The sequence below is a fragment of the Spermophilus citellus genome (genome assembly GCF_964194105.1).
Source record: "Spermophilus citellus genome assembly, chromosome: X".
NCBI classification, from domain to species: Eukaryota; Metazoa; Chordata; class Mammalia; order Rodentia; family Sciuridae; genus Spermophilus; species Spermophilus citellus.
This window is the reverse complement of record NC_138190.1, coordinates 47390943-47415403: the sequence shown is the minus strand read 5'-3', so window position 1 is coordinate 47415403 and position 24461 is coordinate 47390943. Positions and strand designations below refer to the sequence as shown.

The 24461-nt window shown below is 37.4% G+C and overlaps 1 protein-coding gene across 7 annotated transcripts in view; it reads right to left on the bottom strand.

Moving 5' to 3' along the window:
* Window positions 1-24461, bottom strand: part of RRAGB (Ras related GTP binding B) — a 42079-nt gene that overhangs the window by 6056 nt on the left and 11562 nt on the right. For 4 of the 7 annotated variants that reach the window (XR_014020105.1, XR_014020106.1, XR_014020107.1 and 1 more), the window contains exons 5-11: window positions 23584-23806; window positions 12259-12354; window positions 9976-10098; window positions 7410-7501; window positions 6281-6396; window positions 582-704; window positions 204-281 (exon numbers count right to left, since the gene is read on the bottom strand). Coding sequence is in view for 2 of the 7 variants with exons in the window: in XM_081278019.1 (XP_081134145.1) it covers window positions 3425-3522; window positions 6281-6396; window positions 7410-7501; window positions 9976-10098; window positions 12259-12354; window positions 23584-23806 (748 nt within the window). In the remaining 5 variants the exon portion in view is untranslated. Of the gene's footprint in view, window positions 1-203; window positions 282-581; window positions 705-3154; window positions 3523-6280; window positions 6397-7065; window positions 7212-7409; window positions 7502-9975; window positions 10099-12258; window positions 12355-23583; window positions 23807-24461 lie in introns of those variants that run through there. The other 3 variants (XM_081278019.1, XM_081278018.1, XR_014020109.1) reach the window with 2 other exon arrangements.

Here is a 24461-nt window from a genome sequence, read left to right as displayed (position 1 = left end):
ATTAATGGAAACTGAATTGGTTAGGGCTTTAAGTAAATGTAGTCAGTGTTCTCACACTCCATTTCTTGCAGTCCACAGTACTTCATTTTTTCTTTAGGGGACTAAAGTTAAATGAAACTCTGTATTAGCTTTTCACTATTGTAACTAAAAGATCCAATCAGTAAAATTATAGAGGAGGAAAAGTTTATTTGGGCGGGGCTCACAGTTTCAGAGGTCTCAGGCCATAGACAGCAGGCTCTATTCCTCAGGGCTCAAGGTGAGGCAGACATCATGGTGGAAGACTGTGGCAGAAGGAAGCAGCTCACATGATTTTCATAAAGCAGAGACTCCACTCACCAGATACAAATATATACCCCAGAGCCACGCCCCTAATGCCCCACCTCCTCCAGCCATACCCTAGCTTCCAATTCCCACTCAATTAATCCCATCAGGTGATCAATTCACTGATTGGATTAAGTCTTTTGTGGCCCTGTCATTTATTCTCTGAATCTTCTTGCAAGGTCTCACATATAAGCTTTTGGGTGATACATCACATCCAAACTATAACATTCTATCTCTGGCCCCCAAAGGTTCACACTTACCTGACAATGTAAAATATATTTAATCCATTCCCAAGAGCCCCCTTAGTCAACAGTTCCGAGATTGCTCAAAATTCAAGTCCAAAGTCTTCTCTGAGGCTCAAGGCAATCTCACATTGTAAGCTCCTGTAAAATTCAAAGCAATTTACAAATATCCAATATATAATGATACAGAGTAAACATTCCCATTCAGCAAAATAGGGGCATTAGAAAGAAGGGATAAGACCAAAGTGAGACTGAAATTCAGCTGGGCAAATAAATTCTAGTGTTCTGTGTCTGGCATCCAGAGTACATCTTAATGTCCTCTCTAAAGCACTTGGGTATCTCTGCCCCTGTGGGCCTTATTAGTTGCAGCCCAAGTAGCCTTTCTGTTGGCTTAACTTCACTCAATTCCTGCAGCCTTCCTTAGAGGGAATTCCATAGCACTGGCATTTCTTAAACTTTGGGGTCTCCACTGCAGTTTTGGTTTTCTCCTCACATCTCCATGTATCACCCTCTCAGGGGTTGCCTGCACGAACTCTGACCCTCCTATACTTTGCCTGGCCTCCCAGGCCTTCTTTGAAATCTTGGTGGAAGCCTCCATGAACCCCTAACTCCAGCTTCCTGCATTCCTGCAGAACCAGCACCATGTGTTTTTGATGCCAAAGTCTGCTGCCATCTCAAGCCACAGCCAAGCCTTCTGGGACCCTGGGCCAGAAGCCTCTGAGGGCCTGAGTAGTTGAGAATGATTAAGAAACTTCCTAGGTCCCCTTGCTCAAGAAGGTTACTTCTTTGGGCTCATGAGAATTTTCACTTTTACTCCCTTGAGCCTGAGGTGGGTGTGATCTTGCCAGTTCCTGAGGTGCCCTCAAGCCATCTTTCTTCTAGTCTCTGGAAAAAGTCTTTAGCATTTCTTTAGAGGTAGTAATGCCTTTAACAACTGCAAATTCCTTAGCCACAGTTTTACTCTTGCCTTTCCAGTCCAAGTTTTAAAATATTTCTGCTCCGCTTTCTTCTCCTGAATATCACAATTAATTTGACTAAAAGGTGTCAGCAATATCCATGCCATGGCCTGAATGCTAAGCTATCTAGAAATTTCTTCTGCCAGATTAAGAAATCCATCACTTTTAAGTCAGCCTCAAAAAAAAAAAAAAAAAAAAAGTCTCAGGACACAGGCAAAATACAGACAACTTCTCAGCCAGAACATAACATGAATGGCCTCTAGTCCAATTAACTTTTCCTATAGATCCTCTTGAGCACTGTTTTCACTGTCCACAGTACTACTGGCATTTTGATGTTCTGAGCTCCCACCAGAATTTGCCATTAAGCTCTGCTTACGACAACCTAAAGCATTTTCAGCTAGCACTGCTAAAAATCTCAAAATTTCTCTCAACAATTCCAAAAGCTCAAAAATCTTTGAACCACAGTCAGGTTAGTCACAGCAACAACACCACTTCTTGGTACCAATTTCTGTATTAGTCAGCTTTTTTGCCACTCTGACTAAAAGACCCAACCAGCACAATTATAGAGCAGGATAAGTTCATTTGGGAGCTAACAGTTTCATAGGTTTCAGTCCATAGAGAGCAGGCTCCATTCCTTGGGGCTCAAGGTGAGGCAGGACATCATGGTGGAAGAGTATAGTGGAAAGAAGCAGCTCACATGATAATCAAAAAGCAGAAAGAAAGAGAGACTCCACTCTACAGATACAAAATATATACACCAAAGCCATGCCCCTAATGCCCAATCTCCTCCAGCCATACCCCAGCCTTCAGTTACCACTCAATCCCATCAGGTGATTAATTCACTGATTGGGTTAAGACTCTCATAACCCAATCATTTCTTCTCTGAATCTTGCATTGTCTCACACATGAGCTTTTGGGGGACACCTCACATCCAAACCATAACAAACTCCCAGCTTATAAAAGGTTTTATAAAGTTTGACTATAGAATAATGAAGTTAAATCCCAAGAGGGGCTATGGAATATATAAAATTAACCACTGCTGGACCTTGAAGAAAGATTTCATCTCCTAAATCCTCATCTATTTCCCCTCCACTTATTATTTATTCCTTCTTGAGTTGTATTCCGCAACAGACTTTCAATCCAGATACTATGGACTCAGATTACTAACAGCTTCCCCAACTGTTGTTAGTCCACATAATCTTGACAAATTTTCTTTCAAAATTGCTTTCACATAATTCTCCTGCTCAATTGTCCACAATGGTTTCCTAGTTCCGAATGCATTTAGATATTGTATATCTAAACTTTTCTGTCTAGCTTTAAGGCTAAAATTTGGCTCCATTCTTCCATCCATCATTGTCACCTTCACTAGGATAAGTATGAAATTCCTTTGCTCTTAGGATAGAGGTAAAGAAACAAGGGAAAAAAAACCAGACACTGAAATCCCTAACAGCAAAAGTTTATTTACAGTTGAAGTTAAGGAATATTTTAATGCATGCTGAGGAAAACAGTAATATTTCAAACTTATAGGTTACTATCTAATACGGAATACAAGAGGATGCTGGGAAAGGCTTTGGCATACACAACTATTGGAACCAGGTTATAGGACACTTAAACACTATTAGAACCAGGTTATAGGACACTTAAACACTATTAGAACCAGGTTATCAGAACACTTACATATATACTACTTTTATGTCACACCAACTTCATAGACAATTCACCTAACTCCTCACTGGCTATTTGAGTAAATAGCATTCAAGGTTAAACATTAAGACTGGGGAATAGAGAAGGAATACAGAAGTGGTACACATTACAACATTTCGGGGCCTACACATATTAATACAACACTAAGATTAATTAATAAACAGTGTTTTAATTTTTGTGTGAAATAGTATTCAGCAATGTTTAGCGCATGAGAAGACACTGCTTTGGTCCGTCCACTCTTTCCAGCTTTTCAAAATGTTTCCTGGCATTGCGGATGTTGATCAGAGTAGCTGCAGAAGCTGAGGGTAGGAGTGGGGAGATACACAACAGAATAAATATGGGGAGCCAAAGGAGTGTTTAACTAGTAAACACTAGTAAAAACAAAACAGACAAAAGAGAGCCAAATCCTTCAATGTATGTCACAGAGAACATATAGGAAAAGGAACTTCCAAGTTATCAAGGTTTAATTTTTCTGAAGATTGGCTCATATTCTAAACACAAAATTTCTAAAATTTTGGTTTGGGACTAAAGAATAAAACCCATTATTTTATGTTTTAATATTAGCCTAATGTAGGAAAAGCCAGTAGGTAATAGATAATTTAAATTTCTAGAAATATTGCAGAAAGCTTTATCTCAATGTTTGAAATAGATAAGGCTATTACACTTCCCTTCATGCCCATAACAGAAAGATGGGAATGTAGCACATAGTAATATACAATGACATAAAATTGTCCAGCATTTGAAAGTTTAGAGGTTATGTGGACCATCCTTTGAAAAATTTATAACATAACTCTAAAGTCTCTAAAGAAAGAAATTTAAGAAGACCTTAGAATGTGGAAGGACTTCCCATGTTCTTGGATAGGCAGAATATTGTCAAAATGGCCATACTCCTGAAAGAACTATACAGATTCAATTCCCATCAAAATTTCAATGACATTCTTCATGGAAATAGAAAAAGCAGTCATGAAATTCTTTTGGAAAAATAAGAAGCCCAGAATAGCCAAAGCAACTCTTAGCGAGAAAAGCAAATTAGGAGGCATCATAATACCCGACCTAAAATTATTCTATAGAGATATAGTAACAAAAACAATATGGTATTCGTACCAAAACAGACATGAAGACCATAATGGAACAGAATAGAAGATGCAGAAACAAATCCCCCAAAATTCAATTACCTCATACCAGACAAAGGCACCAAAAACATACATTGGAGAAACAATAGCCTATTCAACAAATGGTGCTGGGAAAACTGGAAATTCATACATAGTAGAATAAAATTTAACCCCTATCTTTCACCCTGTACAAAACTCACCTCAAAGTGGATCAAGAACCTAGACCAGAGACCCTGCACATAATAGAAAAAATATAGGCCCAACACTCCAACTTATCAACTCAGGAACTGACTTCTTTAACAAGACTCGTACACAGAAGTAAAATCAATAATCTAAACGGGATGGCATCAAACAAAAAAGCTTCTTTATAACAAAGGAAACAAATGAGAGCCTACAGAATGGGAGAAACTCTTTGCCCCTGTACCCCAGTTAGAACATTAATTTCCTGGATATATAAACAACTCAAAAAACTTAACATAAAAAACCCCAATCAGTAAATGGGCAAAGGAACCAAACAGACACTTTACAGAAGAAATACGAATGGTCAACAAATATATGAAAAATGTGCAACATCACTAGTAATTAGAGAAATGCAAATTAAAACTACACTGAGATTTCATCTCATTCCAGTCAGAATGGCAACTATCAAGAATACAAGTAAAAATAAATGTTGCTGAGGATATGGATGAACATTGATGGTAAGACTGAAAATTTGTGCAACCACTCTGGAAGGCAATATGGAGATTCCTCGGAAAACTTGGAATGAAACCACCATTTGACCCATTCTTCATTACATATTCAAAGAATTTAAAATCAGCATACTACACTGATACAGCCACATCACTATTTATAGCAGCTCAATTCACAATAGCTAAGCTACAGAGCCAGCCTTGTTGTCCTATAACAGATGAATGAATAAAGAAGATGTAGTATATATACACAATGGAATATTACTCGGCCATAAAGAAGAATTACTTTATGACATTTGCCAAAAACTGGATGGATCTGGAGACTCTCATGCTAAATTCAATTAGCCAGTCCCACAAAGCTAAAGGTCGAATGTTTTCTCTGGTATGTGGAAGCTAACCCACAATAATGGGGGGAAGTGAGGGGAAGAAAAGAATTTCAGTAGATTAGACAATGAAGAATGGAGGGAAGGGAGGAGGGATAGAAAAAGGAAAGGAATGAATCTGACATAATTTTCCCATGTACATATATGAAAATAACACAGTGAATATCACCATCATGTACATCAGTAAGAATGGGATCCTAACTAGAATAAGATATATTCCATGCTTATATAATTATGTCAAAATGGATTCTGCTATCATGTATAACTAAAAAGAACCAATAAATAAATAAAATCTATACATATGAAGCATAAATCATGGATTTCAGTTCTCTTTAAAATTCCTTGATTTAGTCACTTGTTTTCTGAAGTTCCCATGAAGAAAAACACAATATCCTAGAGGCAAAATTGTTTTCAGCTTCAAAATGTGTCTACCACTGTTACTTGGTTTTTTTCAGTGTGTTAAAATATACATGACATGAAATTTACAATGTTAACCTTTTTTTTTTTGGCGGGGGTACCAGGGACTGAATTTAGGGGCACTCAACCACTGAGCCACATCCAGCCCTCTTTTGTATTTTATTTAGATACAGGGTCTCACTGAATTACTTAGCACCTTGCTTTTGCTGAGGCTGGTTTTGAACTCAGGATCCTGCCTCAGCCTCCTGAGCCACTGGGATTTCAGGTATGTGCCAACATATCAGCCACATTAACCATTTTAAGTGTATGGTTGAATGCAATTAAGTACTTTCATATTGTTGTATGACCAACCCCACTGTAAAATAATTTTAAAATATCTTGTACAATAATACCTCTAGGGCAATTGTTTAGAGAATATGTAGATTTGAAATGATGTCATCTTAAGTTTAAACTTACGAATGGATGGATCAGACATCACAACCATCACATAAGTGTTAGATGTAAAGATGTCAATGAAAGCAGCAAAGTTAGAGTTTCTGACTTCCATACTCTGGAAAGAGGCAGCCAGCTTGCTACAGAAGAAAAGAATAAAATAATAACAATATAAGAAGTTCTTATCTTTTAGGTTAAACATTTTTATAGTATTAATATACCTTAATTTATCCCTTGAGAGTTTATAAGGAAAGTCTAAAATTGAATTTAACATGTTTCAGAGTGACTGGAATGAAAATTAGGCTAGGACTTTATATTGACTGAGAAATGAAAATAGGTTTAGACCTAGATCTATGTTGAAAAATCATGTTACAAATGACTTCTTTAATATTTAAGAAGCATCCTTATTTGGAATTTCCCTATCTTGGCAATTAATACTTATATCTGTTTGATGTTACATTTATATTCAAGAAATTACCCCATTTCTTTGAAAACAAACAAGGCAACTGTATTTGCTTGTTATTTGCTATTTCTTCTTCAAAATGTTAGTGTAAACACTCTAGAAAGTCTCAAAGTATACTAAGATGTAAAGTGGGCAAATTGATCCCCACTCTCCAAGCATCAAGTTTTTATCAGGTAAGAATTTGATTTTTAAATCTTTACTTATTTATGATATTTAGCCATTCATTTTCCCTCTATTTGTAATACCCAAGACTCAAATCTTATTCAATCAAACCAGATACATCATAATTTGACATTTCTAAACTCTCTTCTGTTATCATTTCTGAATCAGTATCTATTTTACTTACTATTGTTTTATAGTCAATTCTGTTATTTAGTACGGCAAATTCTTTCTTTCTTTTCAAAACTCTCTTGGATATTCTCAGTTTATTTCTTCCCAAATAATACTAAACACGTTGAAAGGGTATTTTGCTTGAATATTTCTCAGATGCTTCTGGATTAGTTGAGTTTGCATGAAAGGACAAGGATCTGTATTTTAGTCAACTGTAGGCTCCCTTAGAGTTCAATTTTCTTTTTGATTAAAGCAACCATTGTGAACATATAAGTTTAGTCAACAACTATAGTTATTTGTATTTCTCAAAAATGATAATTTTCCCAGAAATTAATGTATCATTCCTATAAGATCTCTTACCTGCAGCTCAGCTTGAATTGCTTAATAATGTTGCTGATTTTCTCAAATCTATGAGCATCACGCTGCTCTTTACACTGATAATGAGAAATCACCTGTGAAAATGAACATTGTTCTTTGAATCCATGCAAAATATTCATATAACCCTCTGCTGCTACTTGAAGTAGACATCTGTTAGTTTCTTGACCACCTGGTTTACCATCTTCTCCTGTCTGTATCATATCTTTGTTAAGATTGCATGTGATTTCAATATCCATCCAGATGGTCTATTCAGTATTGTTTGGTTATAACTTTATTAAATCATTTAAGTATTCTACATATAGTCTTTGACTTATCATGGTTCAACTTTTGACTTTATAATGGTGTTAAAGTGATAGGAATTCAGTAGAAACAATATCTCAAATTTTCCCATACTAAGGATATGTGATACTGACAAACTCTTGTGAGGCTGGGCAGCAGCAGAGAGCCATAACTCACAGTTAACCATGAGATACATTATAAGGGTAAACAACAGAAACTTTTCAGTGTTACTTGTGTTGCTAGGCTATGATGTTTGGTACATTAGGTACATTAAATGCATTTTCAACTTATGGTGGGTTTATCAGGACACAAACCCATCCCAAGTCAAGGAGCATCTGTATTTTGGTTTACTGATATTCATTCTCAATTTTTAATTTAATTTTTAATTATCAACATTTAATCATTAAATATTCACCTTATTTCAATGTTTCACAGGATGATTTTTTATTTTAAAAACATACAAAACAAGGAAAATAAAATACATAACAACTCTTGAGGTTTAATTACTATATTTAAATTTAATGAAGTCTATAATCAAGTAGCTTTGGGAATTATATTTTAAAAGCTTATCTAGATAATTCTAACCATTGAGAACTATTTTTAAATGAATCTATTCAGGATAAACACCAACACCAGCTGAAAATACTTTTCCTAACACTTTGAGATTTTAGTAAATCATACAAGTATCCTACAGGCCAAATGCAAAGTTTATAATAGGAAGCAAAACTGAGTCAATTGCCAAAATAAAGTTCTCAGGGAAATACCCTGAGGTAACATGAAACTTTCAACATTTAATTTGTATATAAAGAGCAGGACAGATCCACATTGCTTGACTTACTCCCCTCAGTAAAAATGGTCAATTACATTTAAACTTTTTTTTAACTGTTGATGAAGCTTTATTTGTTTATATGTGGTGATGAGAACCGAACCCAGTGCCTCATACATGCTAAGCAAGTGCTCTAGCACTGAGCCACATCCCCAGCCCAAACACATTTAAACTTGGTCATCAAGAGAAACAAAAGCTACCTATTACTGTCAGTGAATAATAGAGAGCTTACTAACATTATCTTCTAAGACCTTGTGTAGTAGATATAGCATGGTAATACTGCTGAAGCAGAGTCCTGTTGTGCCATGCACACTGAGACAGATGGAATAGTTTACTTGTTTGCTGCCATTCACACTAGCAGGAAAAAAAAAACTGGTTCGGAGAAGTAATTTCAGGCACATAACACATGCCACTGGACTGAGGCAGAAAGTCACTCTAGTTACGACTCCTTGCCTCAGCTATATCAGCTAGCAGGAAGAATGGCTCCACAGTGCTGCTATGGCTATAAGTAATATTTCTACAAAGGAAAAGAGAAATTGTACTTTATATTTTCTGCCCTCAGTTGACACAGCAGCAAAGGGAACCAACATTTAATAGTTCACCTATGTCAAAGCTTGTGATAGATGCTTAATGTTACTATGCCCCATTTTAATGAACATGATAAACCTATGATACAGATAGTATTATCTCCATTTTAAAAAAGGGGAAACAAGCTCAGAGAGATTAAGAAATGTCTAAAATTACCAAGCAGTGGTAGAACTCAGAAACAAATTATTTACTGGGAGCTGCTCTTAAGAGTTACATTTCCTAAGCTAGTTAACAATTACTTTTTTATGCAGTGTGTTGGGACATCATTTTCTATCACTGGTATTTAAACATTTTATTTATAAAGATAATACTAGCTTTTGTATCCTCTATTCAGGGCTATACAAAAAAAAACAGTAGGGTCTAATATAGTTGCTAAGTTCAATTTATACAAAAAGTAACAGTACCAACAAGGATCTTTTCCCCTTTAATTCTCCATCTGCTCTTAGCTATATCACTGAGTTGACCCTTACTTCTCTTCCAGTTTTCACCTTAGCCTTTTGGAGAAAAGGGAGGGAAGAGAGTTATCTCAAAAGGACAATACAATAAATTTCATAATAAAATTCAAGAGAAAATAGGCATACTTCATCACAAATAAATAGTTATTAGCAGAAATAATCTAAACCCCCTAATAGGGTATACCTGCAAAAACCTATGGTTTACTAGTTACAAAGGAGCTAAACACCAAAGGACTTCTTTCAGATCACTTGTCAACAATATTACTTTATAAATAGGGCTGAGTATGCTGAAGTAATGAGACAAGAGAAAAAGGTTCTTCCTAAAAGGGAAACATGCTATTCTCTGTTCCTGAATAGAAGGTACTGTGTGAAATATATCTTCAGAACAAAAAGTTCTTACCAGAAAAGTAGCTCTCTCAAACAGAAGTACTTCATCAGCCTCAATAATTTCAGCAAAATTCCTTAAGTTCATTTCCAGCTGCTGAACATTGGGAATCAGTTGATAAACAATGCTGGACCAAGCCTAACAGAACAGAAGCATAATGTAATATTACTAACAGTTAGCCAGTCCCAGACCTTTGAAAAGAGTAAATAAACTATAAACCATCACATATAAACAGCAAAACATGATGACAACTGAATCCCAAACAAATACTGACATTAAATATAACACAAATGAAATGAGAAAATGAAGCTATATTTGATTTTTACCCTTGAATTGAATAGTTTTAAGTTCAAACACTTTTTTGAAATGCTGGAGAAACTTCTTTCCATTGATAATTAAAATTAAACAGGTGAATTAATGCCATTATGTTGCCTTAGGAAAAAAAAGTAGCAAAATATGACCTACTGTGTTAAAAAGCTTCTAATCTAGACCTTTGACAAATATTTAAATCCAACAGTGCAAATTTCTTTAAAGATAAGAACCTAATAATGCTATATAAAACATATATCCAAGAATCAATTTTGTGAAAATATCAGAGCCACATGGACAAATGGCTCCTCCCCTCAGTGGTATAATATATCATTACAAGAGAACCAGTGGTATTATCATTCCCAAAGGTTGTTGTCATGTGTAAAATTATTGATCCAACAGAATTTCAAAAGGTCCGTTGTGTTTGCCTAAAACTGACTTTATCCAGAGGAGTATGACTAATGTAAGCAGTTGAAATTATCCACACCCTCCCTCTAGTCTCTTAAGGCCCTTTTATTTGTATTTCCATTATAATACTTCCTTTACTTTCACTCCAATTTGTCTGGTTAGGTGTATTTTCTTCTTCTCTCCCCTACTAGACGGCAGGAATCTGATCTTAGTCATCTGGGTATGCAACAGCATCAAGTAGATAGGCAATGAGCGCTTGTTGAATAAAACTTAATATAAAAATTTAAGTCAGTTCTATGCAACATTGATGTAAGAGATAGTAGTGCCATGTCTCTGATCCATTTAGTTTTATTACTTAGGCATAGGGGTTCAGGTTCCAAATTCCCAGGTCGGTGTTAATGTCACTGCTGAATTTACCTTGGAGAAGGCACCAAAGCTAACCACAGCAGAGACATTGTCACTCACAGCAGTGTTGTGATTAGCCAATTGTCTTTGGTCGTGTTATGTATTGCCATCCTTCACACCGCAGTTGGTTCTTATCAGTGCGTCATGTCCATCCTTATTCACGGTTACCTGTTCTATGGGAATAAGGCTTTGAGAGAAATTCGGCCCATATTAATCTAGAACAGTACTTCCTAGACAGGTATCTCAAAATGATGTTATTAGAGTGAGGCTGGGTAAACATAATATTGGGGAAAAAAGTGAATTAGTTTTAAAAAATGGCTATTTTTAAAGTCCAATGGCTTTTCTCCTTGGCAAGTCAGGTTTCTGTGCTTCTGGTTGTAGACACTTGTCAGATGCAGTTGATACTGAGGCTCTAGCTATCAATGACAGGGAAGGATCCTTTGCCACTCAGAGTCAGACTTGTCAATGGATACCAGAAGCAGTCTGAAGGAAAGGTCTGACCACAGGAGGATCCAAAAGGAGACAGTCCTTAAATCACTCAGTAGAAAAAAGGGAGGAAGCAGGAGCCTATGTGCCAATAGGTAATTTCAGCTTCATCCGTACAGAATTATTGTTATAATCTCTATAATTACTTCAAGCAGTGTGGTATCCATTCCAGCAAGGGGAACAATCCTGGTTCAAAGAATGTTGGTCTCCAATCTGGCATGAAAGTTGAAGCTACTATACTCTAGGAATAATATGTCTCATCCTAAGATTCCCTTCTCCAGTCTCTCCACTAAGTATTTTTCTTCTACTACTACCCAAACTTAGGTAGACTAGTTTATATCATATAGAGGTACCTGTATACAAGATACAACTCCAGTTAGAATTGAGACCATGACAGTTCAAAATATATGATGGCCAGTGAGTAAAGTTTCTGCTTTCACAAAGTCAGTATCAAATTAATCATACCCAAACTGGCTAATTCAATATGATTTGGTAACAATGTCGACCAATGTAGGATTAAAACCAAAATCTGTTAAGTTTGGTATTCTTCAATTTGTTGCAGATTATTTCATTTTTTAGTACAACAAATCAAGATGGCTATGAAATTGTTTAAAATATTTCAATTTTGTTAATATTCTTCTAGCTCTTTTTCATGCTCTTAAAATGAGAGAACCCAGGAAACATACACACCTTATAGAGAGTTTCATCCCAGATAGATGTTCGGAAACAAGAACATTCCAATGGGCGAGACAAACGCCTCAGATCTTCTTCTCGCTCTTTAAAAATCTGAATTAAACAGTCCAACATACTGATCAGCATATAACAGTTCTCCTCTTTGATTGTAAAATCTAAGATGTAATTATTTCAACATGTTTTAATCAAAAGCTTTTGCTCCTTAAGAGGAATTTGGAATATGTACCTTATTTCACAAACTAGAATGGCAGAAATTACCTCAGGACAAGTGTAAAAGTGCTACTGGTTACTAGAATTATTTAGACTTATACTGTGTGTGCTCTATACACGTTGAGAGCACTGTATTAGAAAATAAAATTTATTATATAGAGGAATCTTAAAAAATATCTAACACTCCAAATCATTAAATCTGGGCATTTCAAGAGTTATACCCATATCAAGATTTTGTAAATCAAAATATTTAACCTTTTGATATACATTTCTCTCAAATGTCTATTCATATGTATTATTTACATATGTATGCACTGTATGTATTTCAACATAGATATAACCCCCCCACAAACATCTACCAATCTTGGATATATTTCTATGTATATAGGCCCATATGTACATTGGAAAAAATTGTTATACACAACCATTTTTCCATGAGTAGATGAATTGGGAGCAAGTGTATGATGGTTAATTTTTGTGTCAACGTGACTAGGATGCAGTACCCAGGTATTTGGTCAAACGTCAATCCAGATGTTGTTGTGATGATATTTTTTTAAGAGGTTAAGTTTTAAATAAGTTGACTTTGAGTAAAGCAAATTGCCCTCCATAATGTAGAAGAAAAAGTTTCACTACTGAGAAAAATGGAGCTCTACCTACAGAATGCCTTCAACAATCTTAAGTACAACAACAACTTTTCCAAGGACAGTCTCTAAAATCGAGTGAGCTAACTCCTTAAAATAAATCACTCTTCTTTCTTCCCTTTACTCAAATATCTCTACTTCCATAACCCTTCCCACCAACACACATTCTATTGGTCCTGTAATTCCGGAGAACGAAAATTCAGATTTTAGCACTGATAGGTTCTAGAAGATAATTTTAAGGATGAGTCTTCTCAATTGGTTTTTGAGGTTTCTGGAATCATTTCTTTAATATGATTAGAGTTAAAGGTGTTAATAACTCTATTTCCAGTAGTAAAGATAGCAGTGAATAGTTCACAGTGATATATAAAATACTACCACTGAATACTTCTAATCAAATATGTACAAAGGTGACCATGTATATAATTTTGAATATTTTTTGTCAAAACAATGAGTGTGTAATGAGATTGGCTGACTTATACTAATTGTGCTGGACCAAATAGAGAAAGAAAAAAAAAACGAGCTCAGAAATTTCAATCCCCAGTTTAAGCACCATATAAATAACCCCAAATTATCTATATTCACCCTAGAAGAAACCCATACCCTCTATAGATGCAGAACTGAGATTGCTGAAAACTAAACTTGGAATCTCATCCTGTGAGTGGATAAATCACAATGCAATATTTAATTCCCAATTAAACAGGGTATCTTCTGTTAGAGTGCTGACAGAAGGAATGGGATTCTAGAAATTGGAATAAGAGTCATATGGGAAGATCTCAATGAAGACTAGGACACTGAACTCCTAACTTCTCATGAGTCTTTGCAAATAGAAGCAGCCACTACATTGAGATTTAAAATTAACCCTACTTCGCCTCAGGGGAAGGTAATGATATCCCCTGAGGTAGCTGTCTTACAACAGACCTGATTTACCATCACCATCTCTCTTAGGTTTCTAATGGTTTGGTTGCTTGGCTGAAACATGAACCCCAAATGGCCTATGCTAAGTGAAGCTGAAATACCTGACCTGCATTAGTATATAAGGGAAGGTATCCAAAGGCTTAGGGAGACTGGAATGTTCAAATGGATTTGTCATTTAAGACCTACTTACCAATCTTGGGAAGTGCCAGAAGAGACCTTTCACCATGACTGTGAGAAATAAATTTGTGAGAGGAGCCCAGCTTCCTTCCCTGCTCTGATCACTCTTCTCTGTAGGCCAGACCTGACAGTGGGAACTGCTGCCACTGAATTTGGGAACCTAAATGCAATGGTGGCAGTTGGATCCTGAAGTGGTAGGAGCAAGGTGGAGACACTCACCAAATGCAAGGTAGGTCTAATCTGACAGAGTAGGTCTCTGACTGAGACCTATGGTGTTTGCTAGTTGATCATTGTGGTACTTAGAAGTGAAATAGATGGGATATCGACTAAATTCCCACTTCTTCTATATAAGTAGAAGAGTCTAAGTCAAGTGGTCCAAAATCTAACTTGAACCATAAGAACAGAGTTAGGACCCCTCAATTGACTTGTATTAGTTTACAGACCTAGAGCATCTTGAATAAAAAGAAGGGTGGGTCCAGGTAAGGAAGGACCCCACTATACTGCCCAAAGTTTATACTGTTATTTTTCCTCCCTGCCTCCTCCAAATGAACCTAAGACCTTTTACAAGGGTAACTGTGCTTTGGGGAAAAGGAAAGGATCCAACCTTTGGGGGACGACTGAGCACTGGCTCTGAAATTCCAGGAGACACAAAATATTACTATAGTCCACTAGTCAAGAGTAGGAAAGTCAGTAGTTGTAGTGGTCAACTTGATAGGATTAAGAGATGATGAGGATTAAGGAGTTTATGGGTGTGTCAGAGAATGATTGACATGTGAGAGAGCCAACCAAAACGGAGACCCTCCCTAAGCATGGGCAGCACGAACCAATAAGATGATGGCTTGGATGGAATAAAAGTTGGAAGAACAAGGAAGCAGCTCAATTCTTCTGGAACGGGTTTTTGACTGCTGCTGTGATCATCTGAGGATATGGGACTCTAGCTTCTTCACTCTTCCAAAGTGTACTCTGCCAGTGATTCTCCAGAAGCCTTCAGTCTTAGACTAGGATTACACTATTGATCCCTCCTATTCTAGGCTTTGGCCTCTTGGGACTATGCAGCTACTGGTTCTTCCAGCTCTCCAGCCTGCAGATGGCCACTGTGGACTATTCAGCTTCTGGTCACATGAGCCAACCTAATAAATCCCTTTTTATAATCATACTACCTGGTTCTTCATGCCAGTAGCATATGCTTGACTCAAAGATCAAGCCATTCATGCCTAAATACATGTGGCTGGTATAGCAATTCTGTACAGCATTGCTTTAGACCAAGGAACTCACTTCACAGCCAAAGAAGTGAGGCAATGGGCTCATGCTCATGGGATTCACTGGTCTTACCATATTCCCCACCATCCTGAAGCAGCTGGTTTCAAAGAATGATGGAACGGACTCTTGAAGTTGTAGTTACAGCACCAGTTAGGTGGTAATACATTGCAGGCTAGGGCAAGGTTCTTCAGAACCTTCAGAACACTCTGAATCAGCATCCATTATGTTACTATCTCTCCTATTGCTAGAATTCACAGGTCCAGGAATCAAGGGGTGAGACAGGAATGGTACTACTCATTCATCATTACTCCTAATAACCCACAAGGAAAGCTTTTGCTTCTTCCCTGCAACCTTATGTTGTGTAGGCTTAGAAGTCTTACTTTCAGGAGAAATGCTTCTGCCTGGAGACACAACAATGATTTCATTAAACTGGAAGTTAAGACTTCACCATGGACACTTGGGCTTCTCATGCCTCTGAGTCAACAGACTATGAAAGGAGTTATGGTACTGGTGGGGATGATTGATCCAGATTATCAAGGGGACATTGGACTGTTATTCCACAATGGAGATAAGGAAGCATACTCCTGGAGTACAGGAGATCCCTTAGGGTGTCTCTTGGTATTACTCTGTCCCCTTATTAAGATCAATGGGAAACTACAACAACCCAATCCAGACAAGATGACAAATGTCTTAGACGCTTTAGGAATGAAGGTGTGGGTCACTCCTCTAGGTAAAGAACCAAGACCACTGAGGTAGTTGTTGAAGGTAGAGGAAATACAGAATGGGTAGTAGAAGAATGTAGTCATAAATACCAACTATGGCCACATGACCAGTTACAGAAATGAGGATTGTAATTGCCATTGATAATTCTTCCCTATTCCACTAAGAATATGTTTGGGCATACTTAACAAATGCATTAAGAGGAAATAATTGTTACTCTCTTGTTATTCATTCTGTAAAGTAATACTGATTGACTTAACATTAGTAGTGTTTTTGTTTATTCTTCTATTCTGGGGAAAGAACTAGTGTATTCGGTTGTAGGAAGGATAGTTATGTTAGGTGGAATTATAACCTTGTTGTGTTTATTTGGAGATTAAGTGTGATGTAAAGAGTCATATTTGGGGGCTGGGGATGTGGCTCAAGCGGTAGCGCGCTCGCCTGGCATGCGGCCCGGGTTCGATCCTCAGCACCACATACCAACAAAGATGTTGTGTCCGCCGAGAACTAAAAAAAATATTAAAAATTCTCTCTCTCTCTCTTTAAAAAAAAGAGTCATATTTGGATATCAAGTTGACAAGGGGGTGGATATTTGGATTAAGAGATGCTGAAGATTAAGGGATTTATGGGTGTGTCAGTGAGGATGTGTCTAGAAAGGATTGACATGTGGTATAGCCAACTGAAATGGAGACCGTCCCTAAATGTAGGCAGCACCAACCAATAGGTTGATGGCTTGGATGGAATAAAAGTTGGAAGAACAAGGAAGCAGCAGCAGATGCAAGCTCAATTCTTCTGAAACGGGTTCTTGACTGCTGCTATGATCATCTGAGGATATGGGACTCTATTTTCTTCACTCTTCCAAAGTGGACTCTTGTCAGTAATTGTTCTGGGGCTCAGCCTGTGGACTGTGCAGCTACTGGTTCTTCCAGCTCTCCAGCCTGCAGATGGCCATTGTGGACTATCCAGCTTCTGGTGGCATAAGATAACCTAATAAATCCTTTTTTATAATTATACTTCCTGTTGATTCTGTTCCTATAGAGAATGCTAATACAGTGGTCAATAAAGTTTTAGTTCAGGTTTGTCTCACAGTGGGCCCATGGTTCCCCAAACCATACTGTGGTTATATCCCAATTCCAGAGTACATATTTGGAACAGACATACTCAGCAACTGACTGAATCTCCACATTGGTTCCCTTATCTGTGGTGTGATGGCTAATATGGCAGGGAAAGTCAAGTGAAAACCACTAGAACTGCTTTTTCCTAGGAAAATAATAAACCAAAAGCAATATTGAATTCCTGAAGGGATTGTGGAAATTATTGCCACCATAAAAGATTTAAAAGATACAAGGTTACCAATTCCCACCACATCCCAACTCATTTTGCCTCTTCAGGCTCTACAGAAGGCTCTTGGACATGGATTTCCATAAGCTTACTCAGGAGGTGATTATAATTTCAACTGTTGTAAAAGATGTGGCCCAATTCCTTGAGCAAACTCACACATCCCCTGGTACCTATATGCAACTATTTTTCTGACAAATGCCTTTTTCTCCAGACTTGCCCATAAAATCCACCAGAAGCAATTTGCTTTTAGGTAGCAAGGCCAGCAAAACACCTTCACTGACTTACTGAGGGAGATACCAACTCTCTAGTCCTATGTTATAATTTAATTTATAGGGCTCTTGGTCACCTTTTCCTTTTACAGGATACTACACTGGTCCATCACATTAATAACATTATGCTAATCAAACCCAGCGAGCAAGAAGTAGTTACACCAGACTTATTGGAAAGACATCTGAATGTCAGAAGGCTGAAAAGCAATGTGACACAAATTCAGGAGTATGCTACCTTTTAAAAAAAATGTTTAGTTGTAGATGGACAACACTATACCTTTATTTTATTTATTTATTTTTATGTGGTACATAGGATTGAACCCAGTGCCTCACACATGCTAGGCAAGTGCTCTACCACTGAGCCACAACCCAAGTCTGTTACCTTTACTTTTTAAGGACAAAAGAGAAATGTACATCATCTAATAGGCCTATGTAGATTGTGAAAGCAAAATATTACTCTAGATGCATTACTCCAGCTTATTTACTGAGTGACCCAAATAAGCTGCTACTTTTGAATGGGGCCCAGCACCAATGAAGGCTCTGTGACAGGTCCAGGCAGCTGTGCAAGCTGCTCTTAGACCATATTGTCCAACAAATTCAACAATGCTTTAAGTGTCAGGAGCACATAGGGAAGCTGATTGGAGCCTTTTACAGGCCACTATTGGTGAACTGCAATGCGCGTATTTAGGGTACTGAAACAAAGCCCTACTATTCTCCACAGATAATTACTTTCCTTTCAAGAAACAGCTCTTGGCCAATTACTAAGCCATAGTACATACAAACTGAACATGTCCCACAGGCTACCAAGTTACCATGGGAACTGTGCTGTTCATCACAAACTGGTTGTTATTTAATCTACCAAACCATAAAGTCAGACATGTATAGCAGCTCTCCATCACCAAGTTAAAGTAATATATTTGTGAGACTGGGCCCATGAAAGTCTTGAGGGCATAAGTAAGTTACATTTTAAGAAGTGTTCCAAATACCTGCAGTCCTCCTTTGCTGCTACATTGCCTTTTCTTACAGCCCGCACCTAAGACTTCATGGAGCATTCCCAATAATCAGTTGACTGAGGAAGAGAAGACTAGGGCCTGGTCTATAGATGGTTCTGCATGATACATGGGCATCACCTAGAAGTGAACAGCTGTAGCTCTGTAGCCCATTTCTGGGACATCCCTAAAAGAAAGTTTTGAAGGTGAAATCCTCCCGTTGGAAAGAACCTTGAGCAACTGGTTGTTCACTCTGCTTGGAAGGAGAAATGGCCAGATATACAGCTATGACTCATGAGCTGTAGCCATTGGTTTGCTGGATGGTCAGGGACTTAGAAGGAACATATCTGGAAAAATGGAAGAGGTATATAGATAAATCTCTTCCAATAGACCAAAAAAAAATTGTGAAGATATCTGTGTCTCAGGTGAATGCCCACCAAAGGGTAACCTCAATAAGAGAGGATTTTAATATTCAAGTGGATAGGATGACCTGTTCTGTGGATACCAGTCAGTCTGTATCTTTATCCACCTCAATGGGTTCAGGAAACTAAATGGACATGGTGAAAGGGTTAAAAGTAATATGTGGGCTCAGCAACATAGACTTTCACTCACCAAGGCTGTCCTGGCTGTGGCCACTGATGGGTGCCCAATCTGCCATCAGCAGAGACCAACACTGAATCCAAAATACATACCAGTCCTCCAGGTGAACAGGCAATTATATGATGATGACTTGATTATAATGGTCTGCTTCCATCATGCAAGGGGCAGCATTCTACACTTATTGGAATAGACACTTAATTCTGGGTATTGATTCACCTTCCATTTATACAGTACTTCTACCAAAACTACCATCTGTAAATTTAGAATGCTTCATCCACTATCATGGTATGGCACATGATATTGCTTCTAATCAAGGAACTTCCTCCACAGCAAATAAAATAAAGCAATGGGCCCAGACTTTATTGTTCTTATCATGTTCCCAACCATCCTAATGCAGCTGGCTTGACAGAATGATAGAGTGGGCTTTTGAAAGCTCAGTTAGGTGGCAAAAATTTATAGGGCTGGGACAAGGCTGTCTGGGAGGCTATATGCTCTCATTCAGCATCCAATGTTTGCTGCTTTTTCTACCACAGTGAGGATTCATGGCTCCAGGATTCAAAGAGTGGTAATGGGAGTGGCACCACTTATTATCACCCTTAGTAATGCACTAGCCATTACTAAGGGTAAAGGACAAAGTTTTTGTTTCTTGTCTCTATGACTTTATACTCTGCTGGCCTGAAGGTCTTAGTTCCAAAGGCAGGAATGAGTATGCCAGGAAATATAACAATAATTCAACTGAACTAGAGATTAAAACTGCCATCAGCTACTTTGGGGTCCTCATGCCTCTAAATGAATTGGCAAAAAAGGGAGTTCCTGTGCTCTCTGGGGTGACTGATCCTAACTATCATGGGGAAACTGGACTATATTTCACGATGGAGTTTGGGAAAAGTATGTCAAAAATAAAAGAGATCCCTCAGGGTATCTGTTAACAATATCATACCCTGTAATTAAAGTAATAGAAAACCACAACTACCCAATTCAGGCAGGTCTACTAATGGCCTAGACCATTAGGTCTACTAATGGTTTTAGGGTCATCCTACCAGTAAAGAAATACAACCAGCTGAGGTGCAAAGGCAATCCAGAACTGAAGAAGGCAGTTATAAATACCAGCCAAGATCATGTGAGTACATGTAAATGAGAATTATAACTGTCATGAGTATTTCTTCCTTGATTTTGTTATGAATATGTATAAGTGGATATATACTAAGCATGTCTTTCACTTTTATCCATTTATCATGAACATATGATGTATAAACTTTATATCAATATTATTTTAAGTACTATTTACATTGTAATATTTAAGTTACAGGATAGGAAGTAGAAGAATAAACATTACCCAAGGACTTATCTGGAAAGAGTTAGTGTATTTCTAGTTGTATGCAGAAAAGTTGTATCAAGTTATGTGGAATTATAATTGTGTTATTATATTTATTTGGAAATTAATTATGCTTTTAGAAAATGTGTATGAGTGCCTAGTTGAAAAGGGTGGACCATAATGGTTAGTTTTTTTTGTTAACCTGACTAGGCCATAGTACTCAACACTGGGTAAAACAGCAGCTAGATGTCACTGTGAAAGTACTTTTTAGATGAGATTATCATTTAATTCAGTAGACTTTGGGTAAAACAGATTACCCTCCATAATGTGGATGGGCCTTATCTATAAGACATTTAGAGAAAAAGACTGATATTATAAAGAAGAGGGGAACCTACCCTCACATTGCCTTCTGCCTTAAACTGCAACATTGACTGTTTTTCCTGGGTCTCTAGTCTAAGGACCTGCTCTCAAGATTTCAGAACTGCCAGCCTCCACATTCAGTGGAGGCTATTACTTAAATAAATACTTCCCTCATCTCTTTCTGTCTCTTTATATACAAACATATCTCATTGCCTCTGTTTCTCTGGAAAACCACAACATTCACACACATGCAGGGAAATAAATCAACGGAACTTTGTATTTTGAGAAGCACTTAATTATTTATACTTTAAAACTTCCAACTTTAAATCTTTAATGAAATTAAAGATATTAAGCTTAAAATCCACTAAAGAATATTAATATATCTTTGGGGGATAGTCATATGAAAGAAAATCTAATTCAAAATTATAAGTGATTGAAACATTCATAAGGAGCTCATTTATTGAAATGTTCTAGATTTAATTGTAATTTTGGCTAAGGATTGAAATTATTTTTAAAGCTTCACCAACTCAGGACCCATACTTTTTTTTTGTACTGGGGATTTAAGCCAGGGGTGCTTTACCACTGTTATGGTTTGCATGTGAGGTGTCCCCCAAAAGCTCATGTATGAGACAATGCAAGAAGGTTCAGAGGAGAAATGATTGGGTTGTAATAGTCTTAACCCAATCAGTGATTTAATCCCCTGATAGGAATTCACTGAGTGGTAACTGAAATGGTAGGGTATGGCTGGAGGAGGTGGGAATTAGGGCATAGCTTTGGTGTATGTATCTGTATCTGAAAAGTGGAGTCTTCCTGTTCTCATATGAGCTGCTTCCCTATGCCACACACTCTGCCATGAATGTTCAACCTCACCTCAAGCCCCAAAGAATGGAGACGGCCTTCTATAAACTAAGATTTCTGAAACTGTGAGCCCTCAAATAAACTTTTCCTCCTCTACAATTGTTCTGGTCAGATCTTTTAGTCACAGCAGTGAAAAAGCTGACTAAAACAACCACTGAGTCGCATTCCCAGCCCTTTTCATATTTTAAATTTTGAGACAGGGTATTGCTAAGTTTTGTAGGGTCTTGCTTAGTTGTTGAGGCTAGCATCAAATTTGCAAACTTGCAATCTTTCTGCCCTAGCTTTCCGAGTTGCTGGGATTACAAGTGCGTGCCACTGTGCCTGGCAGGACCGATACTTATATACAGTTTTCTGGGAGATGGAGAAGGGGAAAGAGTTAAAAAAAAAAACAAAAAACCACTGGATATTCAAAAGTACAGTTCTGAGTCAAATGCAGAACCTTGTCAAATGGTTTTTGAAAGCCTGCAAAATAATCTAGAAACATTTGAATAGTAGAGGCAATCCTGTAAATAGTCATGGAAAAAAGTATTCCTTACCATAGCTATTACCCAAACTCCTTTAGACTTAAACTCTAACATTACAACCCAAGGAAGAATTATATTCTTCTATATGACTAGTATATTCTAAAACTGCTTTCCTTAGTTATACCCTAAGAAATAGAGGGGGATCTTCTCTTTCACTTCAGACCTTACAAATCTAATTCTCCTATATTAAGTGAACTAGAACTAGACTATGTTTTTGATCTGCCAGTCCTGGAGTCTCAAAACTATGTAGGATTTTATGCCTTCTACTTTATTTTTTTCTCTGATGGGTCTTTGATCCCTCTCTAGGCTATACTAGTTTATAGGTAGTCACCTACATTTTTTTAACATGAGGGGATGAAGGCTGATATTTCCTACTATACCATCTTGGTGACTTCACCTCCTACTGTGTCTTCTCTAGTACTAAGTCATTTGTACTAGAAAAGAAGAGAAACATACTATGTCAGTGCAATTATGAAGAACCTGGCCTAGAGCCTAACAGTATGGTTGGCACCTGAACTGGTAACTACTAGTTTCTATGTCAACCCAGTGACAGCAGCAACCTTTCTTCCTCTCATTCTTGGTGGGTCTCTAGGCTTGACAGTAAACCATGGAGCAATAAACATTTTAAAAATAAAGGCTGCTTAAGTGAAGAAATGATTTACAGTAGAGGGGGTAGAGAGAGAAAAGGGGAGGGGAGGGGAGGGGAAGGGGGATAGTAGAGAATACGATAAACAGCAGAATACATCAGTCACTAGAATGGCAATATGTAAATCAATGGAAGTGTAACTGATGTGAAACAGCAATCGGTATACGGGGTAAAAATGGGAGTTCATAACCCACTTGAATCAAATTGTGAAATATGATATATTAAGAACTTTGTAATGTTTTGAACGACCAACAATAAAAAAATAAATAAATAAATAAAAAATAAAGGCTGCTTAGTGATGTCACATGGTCAGATTCCTTACCTAATTCTAAAATTTATTTGCTAATTGAATATCACATTTCTCTTACCATGAAAAAATGTTTTTAAGAATGTTTTCTTAAAACAAATGATAAGATTTTAGTTTGAAAGCTTAATTCTGAGAACTTTTTTGCTGAAAAGAGTATGATACAAATTTGTGTAGCACCCGTTCCATTTCTTACCAGGTCCCGTTGATCCTCCTGTACCAGATCCATTTTGTGAACCAAGCAAAAAATTTTGGCATCTGGAGAGTTCTGGAGAATGGCTTCCAGGCATGACTGATAATAGTGCATGTCCTTTTCAAGTTCGCGGCTCTCCACGTCAAAGACATAAATCAGAACCTCCACATTTCGGAAGATGTTGTCCCGTTGGCTAGTGAAATAATTTTCCATGAAGGTGTCTTGTCTGGTAGGAAAAATAGATAGTAAGCAAGTCCTCAGTTCAAGCTTCATCAATGCAAAAGATAATCTTAAGGCTACAATTTATAGGGCAAACAATAGCAAATAATTCTGGTCTTACCTTACCTCTTTTTGTGTGTGTGTGGTGCTAGGGATTGAATCCAGGGCCTTGTACATGCAAGGCAAGCACTCTACCAACTGAGCTATATCCCCAGTCCCTTTACCTTACCTCTTGAGACACAACTTGCATCACCCTCTGCTCCTCTTTTGGTGCTCTATACACATAGACCCTTTCCCAGTTCAAGTGGGCCACGGTTTATCCACCATAGGGCCTTTATACATGCTGCTCACTCTGTCTCTGATACTACTCCCATGCTTTTTCATCTAATTAATTCTTGCTTGTTCCTTTAGGTTTCAATTCGATCCACATTTCCTCATACAAACTATGACTTTCCCTGACATCCCTGATTTGAGCCAATGTACTTACCATAGGCTCATTTACCAATACATTACTCTCATTGCCAACACCTACTACAAGTATGACATTACACATACTTATATGGGTCTTTAATTAATGACATTCATTTCCCTAGACAGCAAGACAAGAACCATGTTTGGTACTATTCCTCAGTTTCTCAGATTTAAAGGAGTGTCAGATGCTC